The 22152-nt window shown below is 38.9% G+C and overlaps 1 protein-coding gene and 1 long non-coding RNA gene across 2 annotated transcripts; one reads left to right on the top strand and one right to left on the bottom strand.

Moving 5' to 3' along the window:
- The first annotated feature begins 3123 nt into the window (after positions 1 to 3123).
- LOC137184275 (uncharacterized) lies at positions 3124 to 12849 on the top strand. Its single transcript, XM_067591806.1, has 14 exons — positions 3124 to 3301; positions 4104 to 4309; positions 4461 to 4598; positions 5184 to 5322; positions 5413 to 5728; positions 6854 to 6995; positions 7099 to 7242; positions 7330 to 7398; positions 7904 to 7962; positions 8769 to 8959; positions 9042 to 9442; positions 10901 to 11000; positions 11745 to 11943; positions 12034 to 12849. The coding sequence occupies exons 1-14, from the start codon at positions 3176 to 3178 to the stop codon at positions 12174 to 12176; spliced, it is 2373 nt and encodes a 790-aa protein (XP_067447907.1). The 5' UTR covers positions 3124 to 3175; the 3' UTR covers positions 12177 to 12849.
- On the bottom strand, positions 9965 to 11823 carry LOC137184335 (uncharacterized). Its single transcript, XR_010928656.1, has 2 exons — positions 11641 to 11823; positions 9965 to 10496 (listed from the first exon to the last, which is right to left on the bottom strand). It is a non-coding gene; the product is annotated as an uncharacterized lncRNA (long non-coding RNA).
- Positions 12850 to 22152: the final 9303 nt, after the last annotated feature.

Here is a 22152-nt window from a genome sequence, read left to right as displayed (position 1 = left end):
ATAAATCTTTGGTTTATTTCTATAACCATGGTTCTCTGAGTAGCACGACGTCGCCTCTCTGTTGTCTCTTATCAGACCTGCTAACGCTAACAGTGGTTCTGTGTGAGAGGCACAAACTGAGGCTACAGTTAGCCGGTTGCTGTGATATTTATACTCGGCGGCAGCTGATGTGAAATAGACCTCTCGAGTCTCACATATTATGTCACAATTAGAGAATTCAGCTGAACTTTATTTTCAAATCCAAGCAGACAGAAATAAAATTATTTTGAGCAGAAAAAGAAGTTTTTACTCACAATAAGTCTGTTGTTGGACAAATCAACCATATTAACCGATGTGATTATGTGTACAGTAAAAAAAAATGATTTGGTGTGTTGTTATTCTTTAAGAATTGTTAAAATACAGGTTAGGGCAGATCTTTATCAGGAAAAATTATCATTATCCTCACCAAACCTTTCAAAACAACCACCAGAATAGAAAACTTCCTTGTTAGATTTCACAATCACTGAATCATCTACTAAATGTCATAAAAAACTACTGTTCCTGCTTCTTTTATCTCCCTTCTTCTCTTTGAATTGGAAGCACTCCAGATCAATAAAATGTTGATTATCAAAGATGAATGGACCCTTTTCAGTTTCCTGTCCAGTTAGATGTTCAAGTTAACCCGACCTACTTATATCCAGACAGACATGTGCTGAGGCTCCTCACAGCTCTCATGTGAAAGGACACTTAACTCTTTTGATCCATTGATCCATATATTTAAGTGTTTACTTCCTTGTAGATTTAGCTCGATAAGTTTTAGTTCATGTGAGTGTGGAAACTCAGCCGTTTGTGTGCAAACAGCATCAGACTATTGCAAAATAACCACAGAATCCGTCATGCTGATGTATACATCAAACTTATAGATTATGATTAATTGTTCTGAAGTTTTAATTGCATTAAACAGGTCTGTCCAAAGTGTTGCTGGGAATTACACATTTTCATTTACAATACAGGTAGAGGTGTGACTGTTTAAAGGTTCAAAGGTTTTATTTGTCACATGCAGGCTTGTTGTGGTTGCTCCATAGGTATGATAAGATAATATAAGAAGAGAAAAGAAGAATAAGAAGGGACGGAAGGCAAACATTAAACATTAAATGTACAAAGAATGCGTAAAAATGCATAAAAAAACATAGATAACATGTACACTTAATGTATAGTTTAGTTAGCAGCAGGTAAGCACTAAACACTATATTTGCTACATTTCCTGATTAATAGCTCTGACATCCTGAGGATAAAAACCCCTCCTCAGTAACAGCACAGCCCTGTCACCCCAGTAACAGACGGTTACTGGGGGTGAGAGGTTTTTGCGATGCGCTCTGCAGAGCGCTTCACCCTGTGGAGGTCTTTGAGGTCCTGAGAGGAGGGAGCAGCTGCTGTACCAGGTAGAGATGGTCCCAGACTCGATGCTCCGGATGGCCGCAGTGCAACAGGTTTTTTTAAAGTGGCTGGTGATGTTTTGAGTTTCAGAGAGGGATGTATGGTTTGTCCTGTCTTCTGTAATCCACCAACATGTCTTAATATTTTACTGTAATGTTGAGAGAGAGGTGGTTAACATGGTACCGGGCATCCAGGTAGACTCTCTCATTGTTATTAGAGGTGAGACCCACCGTCACCGTGTCATCAGTGAACTTTATAATGGAGGTGCAGCTGTGTGTAGAGATCCTAGTATTTGTGTTTGTATCTGTATTTGTTTAGGCAGCAAAATTATTTGTATTTGTTTTCGAATAAAAGTGGAAAGAGGCTTAAAAATCCTGTTTTTGTTTTTATGACACTTTTAATTCAATTAAGTGTTACAATAAGTGTTCATGAATAAACTACCTTATGAAGGAGGTCCCCACATCGGGTCTTGAACTGGAGTCTCCCAGATCATAGATGACTGCGCTGACTACTGAGCTAAAACTTTACTCATCGCCTCATTGCAGACAGACCTCTACCTATTTATACACCCATAACACAGAGACAGCACAGCGTATAACATGTAGAAGAACTTCAAGGGTGATTCTTGCTTTGCACTTTTCATTTATTGCCTATTTTTAACAACCTAACTTTAGTGGAAAGGAGAAGGTGAACAACTGGTTACGGAGAGTCTCTTGGGAGCACTTTGCTTGTGTCAGTAGTTCAGTTTTATCTTTGGGGAACACCCTCAAATTTTTAAAACATTTGTATGAAACAAATATTCATATAAAATCCACTATTTGTGCTTTGCCGAATAATGTATTTGGCACACCCCTAGTGTAGAGGGAGTATGGCAGGGGACTCAAGACGCAGCCTTGGGGGGGGGTCCAGTGTTGAGGGTCAGGCTGTGTTGCAGTGGAAGTCCAGTAGCATGTGACTGTAAAGAGAAATGTAGAAAGGCTGGTTGTTAAAGGAGGAGATGGGCGTATTATTACTGTTATGAATACCATTTGACTGATATAGTTGTAACTACTGCTTGAAAAGTAAGATATCAAAAGTGTTTCATTCACTAAAAGTTCTCATTTAAAGGGAAAAAAAACTTCTGAAAATGAAGATGAGTTGTTTTTTTTTTAATGTACTTAACATTCAAACTGGTAAACAAAACTGCAAACTAATAAATTAAGTATCAAAAGTGTTTCATATTTGAAGGGAAAAAACAACTAGTCATTTATCAGTATTTCATTTGACATCACATGAATATTTGAACATGAAGCAGGAACCGATATAGAACAAATTTCAACATTTTTATGACAACAAACCACAATTTTGACATTTTTTCTGCATTTACTTCCCATGTTCAGAGAGGTTGATGCTTGGAAAATAACTGAAACACTTTAAAACTGTCATTCTGACTTATTGGGGCGAGAATTGTGTACAAACGTGCCGCATTATGACAGAACATTGATTGAGTTGAAGTTTCTGGGTCGGATGAGGAAGTATGTCTCAATTTTGCCGGGAATTTTAGTTAATAAGTTACATAAACCTGATAGAAGTTGTTACAGGTTAACATGGTTGAATAGTCACGTTTCTTTGTTTATACAAACCAGTTTTACAGCTACAGGCCTATTGTTGTGAAACAAAGTGTGCATGCTTCTGCACACACCCTATACCTGTATATAAAGATGCTGCAGGTGGATGTGACAGGCAGAGAATCTGGAGACAGAGGTGAGTTTGGTGCATCATGGCTTCCACACCGCTGCTCCTGCTTCCACTGCTGCTGCTGGTCTCACTGGCGTCTGCATCACATTACTTCGGGGGAACCGTGACCTTCAGCTACAAAGGAAGAAACCCTGATGGAACATTCAAGGTGAGAAATTTAACTTAACTTTTCACTCTAACACATTTTTTTCTGATTATGCAACAGAAATTCAGCATATACCAGGAATCATTTGTCACTATATTTAAATTATTATTATTGATGTCAATTTATTTAAGTTTGATTATTGTCTGATAAGTTTCTTTAAGTACAATAAGAAGCACTAAATACTGTAGAATTATTTTATTTATTATTTTTACTTTGCCACGGTTTTATTGATAAAAAATCTTCCTTTTTGTGTCATTAAAAATACCGCTTCACACTGATATTGCTTGCATGCTGAATATATTTATATCAAGAGATGCAGGCTTTTTATTTTTCATCATGGGTAAGAACCTAAAAACCTAAAAAAAAAAAAAAAAAGACATGAGAGGTATTTTTTGTTAGTGTACATCGAAATATCCAGGAAAGATTTTTAAAATGATGTGGTCTGTTTTTGTAAAATGCTTTTTTGTTTTTGTTTGTCAACAACATCCAGGTTGTCGAATAAGAGTTTGACATTTTTTTCCTAAAAAAGCTTAGTTGTTTCTCATAAACAAGACACATTAGTTAGCTTAAGGTAAACTTGAGTATAATTTTTTGACTAACATACAACTTTTAGTCGTTGCTGCTCAAAAATGATTATGAACAAAACATATAATCGTCCTTCTTAAAATGACGATAAAATTCACACATGCTATAACTGGTGTGTTTAAAAAATATACAAAAACGTAATTAAAATAAAAATATCCTTAGCTACAGTCGAGCCAAGATCTCTGAATGCATGATTGCTTATTTCGATTCTTTCCCACAGGTGGACGTTCGCAACAGGGCGACCTTCGACGGCTGTCAGAACTCCCACTCCTGGAGCTGCTACTCTGGCAACTGTGGCTACGATGTCAAACGTCAGAGAGGCATACTTGACATGAGCACAAATGCACCACAATCTAACGGGCAATGGTGTGAAACTGAAACAGTGTTGACAAAACGTATCATAAATGACAAACCTTTCCAAATGAGGTAAGCTTTTTACTTAAAGTGTGTGAATAATAGAGTAAAGTTTATGGAGCATCCAGTTGCACATAATTGGATATTTTGTGGCTCTGCTTATCATAAAATTAGTGTTTATTAGATGCTGTATTTCACAAGTGTTTGTTTCCACACCTACCAGGGAAGCTAGCTGCTGTTGGATCCCAACACGTAACTCTGTTAGTAACTGGAACCTACTGACTTCTGTGGATTTGGGAACAAGATCTGACACCAGAGAGCCAAACAGGTCACCAGACATTGCCATTCTGCCTTTCCTACGGTAAGTCTCTTGCAGTCAGAGTGAAACTGTATCCTCTAATCATCAGGAACTGTTTAGAATTTGAAATCGTCCTTCTTTGGCGCCCCCCAGTGGTTGTACTGAAAAAGACACTGTGGTGGCAAATGGCCATGAAAGCCCAAAAAGACTGAAATGAATGTGCTGAAAGCATGAAAGCCTTCACACAAACTGTTTCTGATGTCTGAACAAAAACACATATCACCAGAATAATCTGGAAAATGATAATATACTATAAACATCAGTGGCTTATTTTAACCATCTGTAGTGCAAAACATGAAAAGAAAAATGGAAAAGCAATTTTTCTGTTGGGAAGATCCACAGTCTTCACAAAAAGAAAACAATTTACAAATATCTTACCTGGAACCAATCATAAACCAATTATAAATCAATCAACCAAACAATAAAATAAAGTCATTTTGTTCTCTTTTCATTATGAATTACAGTAAAAGTATTTCTGTGACTTCTTCATGTAACAAATTATGAACTCTACTATACCACTACCAGCATGTTGCTTTATACTTTAAGTTAAAAAGCTGTTACTAACTCATGTTAATGTGCATATTCAAGGGTTCCTCAGAACTGCCCACGAGCATACAGGCTGACATCCTTTGATCCTGATGGTGATATAGTTCAATGCAGATATGGAAATATTTTAGGTACCGAGTGCAGCAGGTGCAACCAACCTTCAGGCTTCCACTTAGATCAGGTTAGTTGAAAAATTCCTATTTCATAATACATTGTACGGTAACGGACTTATACATTTCCTCAATCAACTGGTAAATGTTCACCTTTTTAGGGCTCTTGCACGTTACACTACCGCTACGCCAATGCCAACCCCAGAGTTTTTGGATTTGAGTTGGTGGTGGAAGACTTCCCACGACGACCAATCACACTGGCCTACACAGACGGATCCCGCTCCTCCAGATCTCCACTGGCTGCGAGGAGAAAGAGACGAGCCGCCACCCGAAGACCACCAACTACCGCACCACCTCCCTGGTGGTGGCAAACTGCAATCCCAGCTACAACCGCCCCTCCGCCCGCTGCGACCACAGGAGTCCCGTACCCCAACACTCCTCCCCTCAGCAAACTACCTTTGCAGTTCTCTTTGCTTGGTAAGTCAGGTTTTACTACTCATAACTGTCTGACTATATTTTTCATGAGTCAAACAACTAAATCACTGCGCTGACCCTCCCCTCCCCTGACAATCCCCTCATAATGGGTTGAGACATTCATGCATCTTGCAGCTCTGGCGACGCCTTAATGTGTGATATTTACACAGGGCCGTAGCAAGGATTTTAGAAATAGTGACATCAGAAGTCCAAGTCTTCCCCGCCCTAGAAGGTTTGACCAGAAACTAAAAAAAGTCTCACTCTTGAAAAACACTAATTGAATGTTTAACACTATATACTTTACATTATTCCTAATCGAAACTATTTAGTTTTATTGTCTTTACATTTTACTTCTCAACATGAGGGTCTCTGTACTGTGAAAACCATGTATCTCCATTCACATGCTGTGAAACAGTCTTATTCTAAGCTTAAGTTTTAAAAGGTTTATTTAGCCTAAGAAGTAGCAACATGTTCTCAACTCATAAAGAAACACTTAATACTTTAAAAAAAGTCCTCCAATCATTTAGCATTGCACTTGATTTGGAAAAAGAGGATCAAAATCAATGCAGCAGAGCAAGAGAAGGGTTTTTTGTATTCCAGTTATTCTTCTTCCTTGTCAAATCCTGCTGACAACATTTACCCACAACACAACCAAACCACTGACTGTTTGTTTGGAGATTTGGGTGAATTATGCTAGTAGCAGCTAATGCAGCCTGGAACCACTAGCCCCAAGCAGAGATGAGAAACGGACTACAGAAGTCTGGATTTTTTTTCATTTTCAGATTTGTAGTCTTCAGCCCCAATCGACTCTGACTCAAGGACATCACTTGAGGCAATTTATCTTTACTTTAGCTTTACTTTGATGTGTAAAATCAGTGGAGTTCCCTTTTAAGAGTAGCCGAAACAGACAAATTCTGGGAAAAAATGCAGTGGACACGACCTCAGTGTCTTTGCGTTTGACGGCTAATGAAAGACATTTGCTGTGACATCACTGGATGCCTTGGTGTGGCCAAACTGTAAAAGCCTGAAAGTTTTGAGCCATAAAGAGCAGCACAGGGGCAGTTTTCTCACAGGTATTGAGTACATGTTGCGCTTTAGAATTTAAATTGATCTCTTTTTGAACTCCAGTGGACCCACCTGCTCCCTCATGTCAGGAGGGAGAGTACCTGCCAAGGTTTGTGAATCCAACACCCCAAAACGGAGAACGCATCCATGCAGAGGTCAACAAAGAAGTGGAGATCAGAGTGAAAGCACAAGCTAGATACTCAACGTAAGTGTGAACCAAAGTGTTCAATGTGGCAGTAAAACATTCTCATCAATAACATCAGTAATCACAAGGAAATCTCTGGTTTCTTTGTTTTGTTTTCATACAGATTACATGATATCATCATTAGTGGGCCAATGAACATCAGCAAGCACAGAACCACACATGATGAGTTTGTCATTAGGTGGACGCCTATTCCAGAGGACTTGGGAGATCATTATGCGATCTGCTTTGCTGTTGAGTCATTCACAGGGTGAGCCTTGGATTCATTTCTTTTATGCTTAATTGCATTAGTATGTTTGTATAAAACTATCTTTTAACTGTTTTACATATTTTGCAGGTCTGCTGTAACCGCCAGTCAAAGCTCAGTCACTGGCCATCACCATCACCATCCCACCCCGACTTCACAGTAAGTGGCATTTTTTGTGTTTAGTGTTTTGTAAAGTACATCTCTAATCAAAAAGGTAGAATGCACCTCTCATGTTGTGACTGTGAGATGAGAATTGATATAGGAAAGCTATGATAAAAGATGGAACCTATCAAGTTGCCAAGATGTAAAATTATTAAACTCAAAAAAGAAGCAAATATGTATCAAATGTTAAATCTATATTCAAAGGTAACAGAATCTGCATTTTCAGTTTTTATAATTTTCAAGATTTTATAATTGTATGAATAATATTAAAAATTTGCAAGAAAGATTAAGGAGAGTTTTGTATGACCATCAGTTTAACTTATGAATACAATACAAAAATACTCAATCCATCCACCATATCTTTATACTGTAATTAAATTGAAAATCTCTTTTAGTTACCTAAAATATACACTTTTGCAAGTTTGATTGTATTTAGGAGACAAAAAATTACGATGACATTCTCAGTTAAAGTGTTAAATCAGTGCTCACCAATGCTTTTCAGGTCCGGCATCTATCAGTCTGAGATGAGGTGCGTTCTGGTGGACATTAACAAGGAGCAAGGTGAGTCAAAGGCCGATTTTAATGTCAAAATTTTGTAGTGTAACTACAACTGTAACATTGTATATTTTCACCAAATATATCACCTGCTAAATGCTATAAATAAGTTCCAAATGTAGGCCATGTTGCTGGTATACACAGAAAAAAAAAAAAAGTTTTTTGTTTTTTATAAGTTGCTGTGTTTGGCTACCAAACAGAATTCAGAACAATGCACAGCACAATGGAAAGAAATGTAGCGTTACAGTCTTTTTAGTGCCAAAGTTCCTCTTTTTGTTACTATACTTCCACCTGCAGCTCAACAGGGAAACACTGTCCGAGGAAACACAAAGAGGGAATTTGATGCTAAAAAGACTGTAAATGTGTCAGATATCCACTTGATATGACTAACTCAGACTGCTGAAGCTGAATATAAGCTTCACATCAACTTTTAAATGCATTTTTGCGTAAAATGACTGTGGATTTTGGCCTCCATCTTACATTGAAAGCACATTTGAAGGAGATCTTTTAATATCCTGTGTGAACAGGAGGAAAACCTCTTTCACTGTTCATGTGGACACCTGACTGCTGTTTTAAGACACACTGGAAAAATTGTCCTTTAAACAAAGCTGCCTACTAACATATTCAGCAGACAAAATATGGATATATAATAACATATGAATACAAAAGTATTATATTTTAATATAAGTACTTCATTAAGCCTTATTTTCAATCTAAAATATTGCTTTGGTCGTATCACACTGTATCGAAAATATGCAGTTTTCAGCATAATGTGGGAACAAAATGGTTAAAAAATATTTCCTTTGCTCTAGTTGAAGCCAACGTGATCTGCAGTGAGTCCACAATGACAGTAGAGGTTGACAAATCTTCACTCTCTGGTCTCTATGAGGATCATCTGCAGCTCAGTGATCCCACCAACACCGCCTGCAGCCTCCAACGCCACTCAAACAGCACACACGTCATCGCCGTCATCCCCCTCAACGCCTGCGGCACTCAGCTCGAGGTAATGAAGGGTCATTGGTTTCATTACCTGCTGTTTGTGATCGCTGCTTTGTGGACTAAATAAATAACTTTTTACTCTGCAGGAGGATGAGGACTACCTCATTTTCAAGAATGAAATCACCACGGTTGACAACCACAGAGACCTGATCACCAGGAAACACCTGCTGGAAGTGGAGTTCTACTGCCAGTACCCCAAACGGGGAAATGTGACACTGGGTTTCACTGCACACAGGAAGAATGTCACAGTGTGGGAGAAAGGCTTCGGCACATTCACCTACCAGTTTGAGTTCTACCAAACCAATCAATTCCAAACCATGATCGATCCAAATTCATACCCTCTGGAGTATGACGTAGGGAGCAGGGTCTACATGGAGATCGACGCCTCCTCTTCAGTCAACGGCACTGAGATGTTCGTGGAGTCCTGCAGGGCTGCACCGTATGATACCCCCAACTACTGGCCAACCTACCCCATCATTGAAAATGGGTAAGCATGAGTACACACCCTAATGGTAGCAGGGGAAATCGCTTTGTCTATTCTCCTTGTGTCCAGTATGTGTGGGTTTACTCTGGGTGCTCTGGTTTCCTCGCACAGTCCAAAGACATGCAGGTTTGATGAAGTGGTGACTAAATTGCCATGGATGTGAGCGTGAATGGTTGTCTGTATAAATGGTGACCTGGGTGCACTGTGCACCACCTCTCGCCGAGTGTGAGCTGGGATTTACTCTCTATCCAGATGGAAATTAAATGTCAATCTCTCCACCAGTGTGTTTCTGCTTGTAGATGGTTACCTCTGTCTACCTTTAGAAGTTTACCTATTTGACATGAAAATTGATGTTCCAATGCCTTAAAAATCACTGTACTTCATATCTTTGGTATAATCATGTTTTTTGCTCATGTTTCCTGAACGCTGGGCCCCATAGAGCATGCTCACCAGAGACTTGTGCTGGCTGAGCCAGCTAACTTCTGGTTGGCTCCTTGCTAACTAGAATGAATGAATGAATGAATGAATTAATTAATTAATACTTTTATTTTCATGTCTGGTCATTTACATGACACATCCCTCATGGAATAATACAAACACATTAACTACCAACAAACCAAACATTCCTGAATGTTGACCAACCATAATCTAACAGCACAATACATCAAACATAAACATAAACCTCCCACAAATGATGCTGCAGGAGATATCCCACAATGGAGAGACAACACATGTACAAAGACAGCCCCACAATAGGTGAGGGTTGAAACATATACTGACCGGTAATTTCTTCACAACAACGGTCCGGTACAATGCCTGCATTACTGCTGCAGCGATCCGCCTGTCAACCTCACGCTCCATCTTACCCTCATACCCTGAATATAACCTCGAGATACTTGAACTCCTTCGCTTGGTGCAGCAACTCCTTCCCAATCCAGAGGGAGCAGTCCACCTTTTTCCGGCAGAGCAGCATGGCCTCAGATTCGGAAGTGCTGACTCTCAGTCCCGGCTGCTTCACAGTTGGCTCCCAGTGCTTGCTGGAACAGAACCACATCATCTGCAAAAAGCAGAGAAGCAATCCTGAGGTCCCCAAACCAGACATGCGCCTTCTCCTGGTTGCACCTTGATATTCCCATACAGAATCGGTGACAAGAGGAGTCACTTTGTGGGGGTGGTAACACTCAAAAAAAAATGTATCCACCATTTCACAGCTGTTCCTTTCCAATGATTATGTGCAGGGAAAATGCTTTTTGGGCCAGTGTGCATCACATGACAGACCTGGACCTTGTAATTACACAGTTTGGCCACTTTGTCAAATTAGCTTCATGGTCCGATGCTGTTCCTGGGGGCTTAGTAAATACCTCAGTAGCATACTTATATTCTGGCCATATAATAGCATCCACTGTAAGGCTTGGAGTCACAGAGACAATGTTTCATGTCTATTTTTGTTGCTCTGACTAGGTGTAAAGTGGACGAGTCTGTTGAAATCCATTCCACCGACCATGAGAAACAATTCAGATTCAGCATGGAGGCCTTCAAGTTCATCGGATTGCATGACCAGGTAAAGAATGAACTATTAAGTTAGACTGGTGCAAATTACTGTGAGAAGTTTCGGTGTTATTTTTAAACGCTTAGAAATGATAGTTGGACACTTTGAGATACGTGCTTATTTTCTTTTTTGCTCAGAGTTAGATGAGAGAGATCAGTACCACTGTCATAAAGTAAGTGTACAGTAAATATGAAGATGGAGCCAGGAGCCAGTTAGCTTAGCTTCACATAATGACTGGAAGCAGGGGGAAACAGGTAGCCTAGCTCTGTCCAAAGGTTACAAAATATGAAATGCAGCACCTCTAAAGCTCACAAATTAACATTGATGGACATCTTGTTTTTTAATCTGTACAAACACTGAAGTGTGGGTTATGGGCCAGACTGTTTCTTAGTAGGGAACGGAGACTTCCTAGAGTTTTATATTTTCCATACTCCATGCTCCATACTTAACGGACAGATGAGAGTGGTGTTGATCTTCCCGTCCAATTCTTGGCAAGAAGGCGTTTACATTTACATCCCGAAAAGTCAAACTATTCCTTTCAACAAATCATTGCAATTCATAATTTCCTTTTTTATCTGGCAAGTTTTAAAAATGAGCATGTACCACTTGACACAAATGGAATTGACGATTAGGTAGAACAGCACCAACTTACATGCAGAAACAAAGTGGAGTCTGAATACAACTCTGCGATTTGTTTACTTAGAGACACATCAGTATATCTGCTGATATAATGACTGCATGTCCTGTTATATTCAGGTGTACATCAGCTGCTCAGTCCTGATGTGTGAAGCCGGGAACCCCAACACCAGATGCTCACGGGGATGCGACAACTCCACACAGTCGGGTGGTCACCATCATCATCGCAAGAGAGAGGCCGTCGTCCAGAGTGCAAGCCACTTTGTTTCCCAGGGTCCACTGCGCCTAAGGAGATCAGCAGAGAGCACTGAAAACACAGGTATGATTACATGAAACATAAAATGTTCTCTGAACAACACAACTGCCTTGTTTGTCTGCCTCAAATTCAAATTGTTTCTCTTTTCTCCAGTGACCCACCAGAACCTGAACCTGAACCTGGTATTCATCGCTGGATGTCTTCTAGCAGCTGTTGGCATGATCAGTGCAGTGGTCATGTACAAAGCCAAAATGTCAAAGGTCAAATACCAACCCTTGCCCGAATTTGAAAGCTAGGACAGCAGCATGTGTAGAATACCAATTCTGTATTCATTATGTTTGAATTTATAAAGCAATTTTGATCATTTCTGCTATCAAATATTGGGTGTTTGGAAATAACGGGTGATTTATGTGCACATGTAAATGAATCAATTTTATACTGAAGAATAGGTTCACATTTTCTCTTAAAACAATACTTACTTGTTCATTTGTACATTAAAACAGTGTTTGGTTACTGCCATTGCTCCCCTTGTTCACTCTGAGGTGATCTGAGGACAGACACTATTCAGTCCTCATTCTGTATAAAAATTACTTCGTAAAGGAAAATTCAGGTTTATTTCAACCTGGCATATTTCCTATAAATGTGGCAGTTGTGGCTCTATGTGTCATGCTAACTTAGCTCTCTCCAGCTCTGTTACTGAGATTCAGGTGAACGAAGCCTCATATATCATGGCGGTTATCGGGGCAACGTCTGTCAGCTTCCTACTGCTTTGAAATATGATTTTTACATGAATCTTTTCAAACATTTGTTTCTGAATCTGAACGAAAGTTAACACAGAAACTACGGATGTGCAGAGAGCCCAGTATTTGTATTTGTATTTGTATTTGTATTTGTATCTGTTTAGGCAGCGAAATTATTTGTTTTTGTATTTGTTTTCAAATAAAAGTGGAAAGAGGCTTGAAAATCCTGTTTTTGTTTTTATTGTGCTTTTAATTTTTGAAAATTAAAGTGTTACAATAAGTGTTCATGAATAAACTACCTTATGAAGGAGATCCTCACACCGGGTCTCCAACTGGAGTCTCCCAGATCATAGACGACTGCGCTGACTACTGAGCTAAAACTTAACTCATCACCTCATTGCAGACAGACCTCTACCTACTCATACACCCATAACACAGAGACAGCACAGCATGTAACATGTAGGGAAGAACTTCAAAGGCGATTATTGCTTTGCACTTTTCATTTATTGTCTATTTTTTACAACCAAACTTTGTGGAGAGGAGAAGGGGAACAACAGGTTATGGAGAGTCCCTTGTGAGCACTTCACATGTGTCAGTAGATCAGCTTTAGCTCCAGAGAACATCCCCTAACTCCAGGACTGATGTCCAAATTAGGAAATATGTGTCCTGTAGCAGGTGGATGTGACTCCCCTCGTTGAGACCTGCTGATACACGTAACAACGGAGCAGAAAAGAGACACTGAGAAAGCCATGTAACTGACCTGCGTGCTGGTATTTGACATGGTTTTTTTTTGTCTTCCCAAAAACAAATAATGCATGAATCAAATATTTGTAAAAATTCCACTATTTGTTCTTTGCTGAATAATGTATTTGTATTTGGGTACACAGTAACTAGCCTCCTGTAGCAGCCATTATTGCTAACTGTGTAGAGAACTACATCCAGGGCAGCTTGAACATCGGTTTGTTTACGTCTGAGGCTGTGGATAGCTCAGTGTCCTGTTCCTGCTAGAGAAGTAGGAACCTAGTAGATAAATAAAATGGTTCATGTCTGCAAGTTTCCAAGTTGCGAGGATAAAATGACAAGATTAGATTTTTCTTACCGTGTGAAGTTGAGCGTTTGATCCAGCCGGCCTCGCTCTTTTCTTCCAGTTGATTTTGTGGAGGTAAAAGTCTCCAGGATGACTCCGGCTCAAAAAAAGAATACAGTTGGCCAGGCAAAGTGAAATGACTCATGATCGTCCTCATAATAGTCTGATAATATAATCCAACAGACGGGATAATCTGTCATTCCCTCACAGTCTAACTGCAGTGAAAGTCAGCCTCACACATGTAAACAAACCGAATATACGCCAGGTTCAAATAAACCAATATTTTCCTTTAAGGTCGGCTGAAGCCAATGTCAAGCTTCAACGGCACACATGGCTGCAAACTCAGTAAAAAGCACACTGGGTGAAACAGGGTAAATAATGCTCCTACAGCTTTCCTCTCTGCAGTGCAGCTTTGGTAATAAATGAATAAAAGTGTGATGTGTTGTGTGTAAGCAGAGCCGCCTGTAAACACCTTAAAGATTTAGTATCCTGCTCTGAGGACAGACACGCCATCGTGTCTGCCTTGTTTATCCCTTCAAGATTTTTCACTTTCAATTCTTGAAATTTTTGTTCAGTTAAAGGCAAAGTAGAAAAAAGTAGAAAAAGCTTTTCTATATAAGTTAACCTCAAGTTATGAACTTTGACCCTGCTTAACATAGATATCCAACATCATTACAGTATATAAATAACAGAAACCCCAATATATACTATATAACAAAATAAAATTGTGTGCAATTATTATAAAACAAATCCAGTCCCATACTCTAGTGTTTACCAGTATGTTTTAAACTGTTAATTTAGCCACTTCTCTTGCAGAACTCTGATTATGTGCACGCTGACTCACAGATTCGGCCTCCCGGGGCACCTCGCCAACAATCTGGCTGTCTGTGATTGTGTCATTCACAAACATTTTGCCAGTAACTGTCTTTATTTCCAAACAGATCATTTTGTGACTTTAATGTCTTTTTGTTCTTCCCTCTAAATGTGTCCCATTACTATTTCTATAGTTGTTTATGGAAAAATAAAAAGGCTGGTGCAGGAAATTGGCTGTAATGTTCAAGCTTTAACTTCTCCATTTAAAGACATAAATCTGTGCGCCGGGCAGTTTAAACAGTCGTCTCTCTGTGTGCTCTGAATTTTTATTTCCTCCACTGGGTTTGACTCATGCTCTCTATCTATGAACTGCCACCACACTCTCTCCTTGTGTGTTTATTTAATGGAGCGATGTATTACACTGATTCGTTCATGCAAATAGCGCGACCCTGCCGTGTTCTGTCTCCTAATCATTTGCATAGTAATCTCAGTGGAAGTTATTCTCAGCTGATATCTGGGAGGCGGCTGGCTGAGCCTCATATTAGCTGCTGGAAAGAGATTCATGTTGTGTTTTTTTTTTTTTTCTGCCTACACTCAGACTGTTTTGTATGTAGACTTATGCTGCCGGCTACAGCTGCTGGTTAATGTGCTCTGGTCTCGTCTCACGGTGTTTCTCCGTTCACTGTTTATAAGGTGATTGACTGTGTGTGTGCAGCATGATTATATATATATAGAGAGAGAGAGAGAGAGAGAGAGAGAGAGATACTATATTTCATCATGTTGCACATGCTCAGTACAGGCAAATATCTAAACGTGATCAGCAGGCCGATGAGGAAAAATGTAGGAAATCACCAAAACAGTGGGAACAGCATCAAATCACATTCAGGCAGGAAGCTTACATAATAAACTGAAGTAAAATATCCCGTCACATGTTTATTACGTCACTAAAGGAGGCTCTTTTCAGTCCTGAAACATCTCAAACTGATTGTTCTGGAGCTTTTGATCGTATCACATTGACTTCATCAGCAGATCAGATGCATTTTTAAAGGGGACATATTGTGCTTTTTGTGATTTTATGTTATTTATATCCTGCTCTGATGTCGGATGTTAAACATGGTCAAAGTTCCAAAACTTGAGCTGAACGTATGTAGAAATGCTGCCTGCAAGTGAAAAGTCAGGGCTTCAACCTGCTGAGAACGCTTCATTGGCAGTTGGCAGGTTCAAGTTTTTTCTACCTTGCCTTACCTTTCTACCAAGCTGACGTCATCTCGTTGCACACGCCCATAAATGACTGTCTGTCCTGTAGCCTTGGTTGCTAAGGTGGTTGCTAAGGTTTTTTCATGTGTTGTTCAATAGTTGTTGAGAGATTTCAGTCTGGACCACTGTGGTTCGCTTATCATATACAACATAATTAAAGACATATTCTGCACATTTCCAGGTCTATATTTTTATACTTCTACTGGAATATCTTTGCATAATTTCCAGTTAAAAACTCTTTATTTATCTCATTCTGGCCCTTTATGCAGCCCCTCAGTTCAGCCTCTGTCTGAAACAGGCCGTTTTAGCTCCTGTCACTTTAAGGCCCCGCCTCCCGATGAGCCCACTCAGGTGGCTCAGGCGGCTACGTAAACAAATGATTAAACAAACTATAGTAGCAGGATTTCACTTCTTTTTCTCTGAGGTTTTCTCTGCACTGAGGACACCGTGCGCTGAATATGAGATAAAAAAAATAACACACAACTTCAAAGCCTGACATTTAGTTGCAACGTCTGCTCGTGCGTCCTTGGCGAGCAAAAAAGGCCTCAACTGATCTGTGTTTGTATCAGTCAGACACATGGATAATGCAACAGATTCTTCCTCAGGTGCTTCTGTGTCTGAAAGCTGCTTCTGAATCAGTAAATTAATAAGTGACAGCAGTTACAGTCACTGGAATACGTAAGTAGGGTTTCAAGGCAGGCTGGAGTACATAGAAACACATCACTGCTAAACTTCACACATTAGAGTTTATTCAGAATGTTAATGTATATGTAATTTTTGTGTTTCTTGAATACTTTTTATGAACAGATACGTTTTAGTTAGATAAAATAAGTTACCTTAAAGGACCAGTGTGTAGGATTTAGTGGCATCTAGCAGTGAGGTTACAGATTGCAGCCAACTGAATATGAATCATCAGTGTCTCTGCAGCTCCTCTCGGCTTTACGGAGCTTTATAGTGAGTTTCAGCTCCTTGTTTATCTGTCCGGCTGCAACTTTACTGTTCTGGTTCACTCTCAGCGTCTCATAGCGTCGTTTTCAGAGAAAAAGCTGTAAAAAGCCGCTGTACACTACCTGCTCACAGTTGTAGACTAGCTGGTGAACATAGTGGAGCATTTAGCAGCTAAAGAGCCAGATATTTCCCTCAGGAGTCGGTAGAGAGTAAAAACAGAAGCTAAAAGAGGGTGAATATTGGACTTACATTCACCAGGTGGACAGAAACACGACTCCACATGAATGATAATGTTGCTCCGTATCTGCTGGATGTGAAGTAGGCAGCTGTTTGCTAATACGTTAGCCACAACTACTTTTTAAGCAGATAATGTGAGAGAAGTTATGTTTACAGACTATTTTACAGCAAAAAAGTGGACAAAAAACATAAATATAAACAGCTTTAACCAGATTGAAACTATAAAGGACCAAAAATAGAACCCTGAGGAACCCCGCAAGTAATTATTGACATTATCAATGCGAGGTTGATGTTGCTCCGTAATTACTGGATGTGGAAATAAGCAACCGTTAGCTAACAAGTTCAACATAGTTGTGTTCACTACTTGTTTCTGATGAAAAGTAGTGAACAAAACATCAGTTATTGCAGGTTTAAAGTTAATATACAGATCAATATCTTCACTTTGGTAATAGCTTGTTCACATTTTATCATCATTTTAATAAGTGACCTGCTGGTGGTGCTAGAAGAAAAGTCAGGGGATGTTTGCTTGTTTGGTAAAGATGTGTGACTGAAGAATGTGACACTTTTCTTCAATATTCAATTCTATATTATATTAAATTATAATCTTTTGGTCATATCCTTTTGGACTATTAGTAATGATACTTAAAGCAGCAGGTAAATGTAAAATCAATGTAGTCTTGATTATTATTTGTGACATTTTATCAAATTTAAGAGCTTCTAAATGTAAAATAATCCATCAAGAAATGATCAGTTCATCCAAAAGCATTCCTATCGCCATTGTTTCCTCACTTCAAAACAACACACGCAGTAGGTCGAAGTTTCGGGTCACATGGGAACAGTACAAACCTCCGGTAGTCCATCTCAGTGCGAGATGATCTGTCCTCCGTGTGTCTTCATGAAAGCCGGGCCGGCTGATGAAGCTGCTTGTTGGATGAGTGTGATGCAATGAGAACAGACAGGGAGGAGATTGGTTTGTCTGGTGCTGCCACGGTGATGGATGCAGAGGAAACCTGGAAGACCTCACACACACACACACACAAACACACAACCCGCAGCCCATTGCATCTATATTTAACCGTAATAAAACAAGATGAGGTGATACATTTCAATTCACATGAAACCATAACCACATCACAACCTCATCTGGTCCTGTGTTTGGAGGAAGAGTGTAGCAGTGGAGCTTAAAATGGGATGAAATTCACTTCTCTGTTCCCTCTGATCCCATTGTCTTTGGGCATTTTTTGGAATCATAAATTCAAATAAACTCCTCAAACTTATTATTCATTTTAAATTATAATATCTAATTGTGCAAATATAATAATAATATACTTTATTTATATAACACTTTTTTCAAAAACAGGTTTACAAAAGTGTTTCAGATGTAAAAACTGAAAATATGCAGAGAATTTCAAATTAAGAGATATAATAAAAATGAATAATCTTTTTAAATTCAACCAACTAAAAACCAAATCAGAGACGTACAGCATTCTGTAGTTGGTTTTGTATTTTAGATGTTTATCTGGATATTTTAGTCTAGTCAGTGAATGAAGAAGACAGACTGACCTGGTTTTTATTGACAGTTATGGAGGAGAACCTTCTTGTTTTAGAGAAAATCATCAGCCTTTCTTAATCTGCACTCAACAGCAGGGTTACTTTGTAATACGTCACAGTAATATTATTGCTTTTTTCAGTAACAGTAGTGTGAGGGATTACAATTTGAAATTCAGTGATTATATTACAGTTACTAATCTGAGTAACGTTACTTTTACACTTGGGGGTCGGCGTGTTCGCTGTTTTACTGCATTAACGGAGGGTTGATATCAGTGTGGTGAAGAAGGAGAAATGTTGTCTTATACACATGTTTTGTGTTCTTAGCGTGCTTGCTAACGTTAGCCACAGGTACATTCAGGAGTCACCTGATGCTGGTTGAGAGTTCAGGTGTGTGAATCGTGCGGCTGAGGCCTGGACGTCTGCAGCGCTGTCTGTCGCTGAGGCTATGCTAACGGTAATGCTAGCTGCTGGATGGTCAGTAAATCCTTCCAAACTGTTTCCTGCCTGCTTGTTAAACCACAAACGTCTGCCGGCTGAGTAACAAAAGTAAAGTAATGAGCAGGCCCTCACAGTAATCTGCACCCACAGACTTCCAATCACACCTCCACAGATTTTTCCGCAGATTTTAAACCAACAGAGATGCTGCTTGTAAGTTTTATGTTTAAGTGTCATGTTCTCAAAATATGTTTTGAGAACCTCTATGTATGTTTTTATGGTCTTATTTTTAACTCTTATTCCTGTGAAGCACTTTGTGAATTTCATTTCTGTGAAAGGTGCTATACTAAATAAACTCATTATTATTATTAAAAGATATTTGGTGAAGTTGAGGTCAAGGGCCTTACCAGTTATTAATGGTTAATGTTTTCGCAAATTAATTTTTGCTCTCTCTCTCTGCTCCACATTGAACTTTTGCACTTTTCCAACAAATCTTCACATTTTGTTTTGAACTATTAGTGATGAAATAAAATCTCAAATTCAATGGTTTTACTAAAATCTACTAAATATTTCTTTCAGCCTGCTTGAGGTAACTTTAGCTTGTTTTAATGTATTGTGTGTTTGCTTATTTTTGCTCAAAAACAATCTTTGTTATCTTAAATGAATATTGTTTATCACATTACAAGCAAAAAATGCTAAATTACACAGATTTTTATTCTGGATCACTGCAGATTCCTGCAACATGTTACATTTGCTGCTGAATAATCAGTAAATAACAACGAGTAATATGTAATCAGTAATTTTCCAGTAACTTTCCCAACACTAGTCATCAGTTACAGCTCAACTACTGACAGGAAGTGCTCTCGCTCCGTCCGTGTCATCAAGGATACTTTGGGAGATAACTTGTTTGGACTTTGGGTAGCCAAGTATCCCAGAATGCATTTCACACAGACCAGTAAGGTCAGAGGATTAACAGCTGATTAAAATTCGTAGTGTGAGTTAACACAACGTACACAATTAATAAAAAAAATGCAGTTTCTGCCCGGCGCAACACACAATCAGTGTGTGTTGGGTGTGTAAAACAGAAGAGAGCAGACATGAAGGATATAAAAACGCTTTGAGTCGCGGCTACGTGCATAAAGTGCGAGTGAAACGCAAGATTTTCTGCTGCCTTTGAAGACACCTGTATCGATTAAAATAAAACATGCATGAGACAACAGCAGCCTCACGGTGTGTTTATTCCCCTGAAACCCTATTAATGTGTGACCTTTGTGAGGATAGATTTTATTATCAGCTGCAGCCGGCTGGACATGTGAAGCATCACCTGATAGATTCTTCTGGATTAACACACAGCGCTGATCACATTTCTGTCTGTGAGTTATACTTACAGATACCAACGTGGGCGTTAAAAGCATGGCATGAGCTTTTATAAACACACACACACATTTATGCACTCACTGAACCAAGAGAAAGTGTGTATGTGTGTGTGTGTGTGTGCTTTAGTGAGCTGTCATTTGCACTAATATGTCAGTGTTTCCTGTAATTGGCTCTGTCGTGTTTGCGGTTCAGCATCATCATGTGTAATTAGAGTCAACACTTGTCAAAATGCAAATTTTCAAAAGTCACGTTGGTGTGAAACCTCAACTTGGTGTGTCTGTGTGTGGTTGTGTGTCTGTGTGTGTGTGTGTGTGTGTGTGTGTGTGTGTGTGTCTATGTGTGTGTCTGAGGCAGAGTATAAAGGTCAGACAATCAGCTGGAATCCTTCGTCAAAGCCTTCAGGTGATCTTCCTGCTGACCCTGATGACACATCAGTAAATTACAGCCCTTGGCTCTGACATACAGTTTGTTTATTTATACAATATTAAATAGAAAATTAAAATTATAACAGGTTAAAAACACAAGAGAATATTCATGCAATCACAAAAGATGTGCAGGTTTATCATGCGGCTCCATCGTCACATAATTTTTCAGGAGTAAAATAACGTTTTATTGCATGCATTCATCTGTGAAAACCAGAATCTGCAACACAGTTAAGTGTCAAGAGTTGACAATGAGGAACTTCTTAACCCTCCGGAGTCTGTCTGTTGATCGGTGCACACACTGAAAATGTTTTACGTCCAGCAACATAATTATTTATATAAATCATGTAGAGACGAGCTGAGAGAACCAGTTGAAAGAGCCGATGTGGAGCTTTCACACAGTATCTCATTCACGTCTGTAGACCAGAAACACGCTTAAAACTGTGAATTATTCATATTTTCAGTTAATTATGAAAAAGCACAAAGGCAAGACTGTATTATAGTTCTATTTCTTTTGGCTGTATTTGTGTGTATAAATAATGAAACAATATTTTTAACAACCTTAAACTGCTCTATAATAATAGTGATTTACTCTAAGAGTGATTATCACTAAAGAATTCTACATTTTTATAGTGTGTTATTTGTCTTGTAATTTTGGTTCCTGCAGCTTCATACTTTGTTAAACTGACAAAAAAAAACTGATACCATGAATGTGAGGAAATACAGTTTAAAAGATGCAAAATAAAGACAAAAATGATTCTAACTAAAATAAAGCTGACCTCCAGAGGGTTAACATATTTTATATAAAACCTCTGGGATGATAAAGTTACTAGATTACTGGAAATTCAAATCCAGATTCAAGGACTCCTAGTGGAAATTATTTATTATTTTCCAAATTATTAATTTGGAAACACTGAGAATGGCTGACCTTGCAGAAAAGGAAGTCTGTTTGATCCTTGAATCCTACAAAAAAATAAAATTACAAGAAGTCTTGTGTGATCTTGAGATTAAGGAGCACACATTTTAACTTTTCCCTTGAGTGCAAAGGATTAAAAACAAAAAAACAAAAAACAACCTGTGACCATGGCATCGGCACTGATTTTAACTTGATTCAGAAAGAGTGCTTACAGCGTCACATCTGTGAGTGTTTTCTGTATTATTTCCTGACATCTGATGATTGGTTGGTGTGAAGATGAGCAGCAGCAATCAAACTGAGAATTTGGTCCAAAATTTCTTACACTGTTCAGAAGAATTTAAACGCAGGTTGTCTCCAAGGCTCTAAATCAGTGGATGTACCTCAGAGCACAACTTAAAGCATAAGGCTGGTGATTTTTTTTTTTTTTTTGAGAAAACTTGTTAAAGAAAAACTAAAGTTTTCTTGCAGAATGCAATTTGTTAAGGATAT

This window comes from Thunnus thynnus, chromosome 1 (genome assembly GCF_963924715.1).
Source record: "Thunnus thynnus chromosome 1, fThuThy2.1, whole genome shotgun sequence".
Lineage (NCBI taxonomy): Eukaryota > Metazoa > Chordata > Actinopteri > Scombriformes > Scombridae > Thunnus > Thunnus thynnus.
Note: the sequence above shows the minus strand (reverse complement) of the source record. Positions and strands in the feature narration are given on the sequence as shown.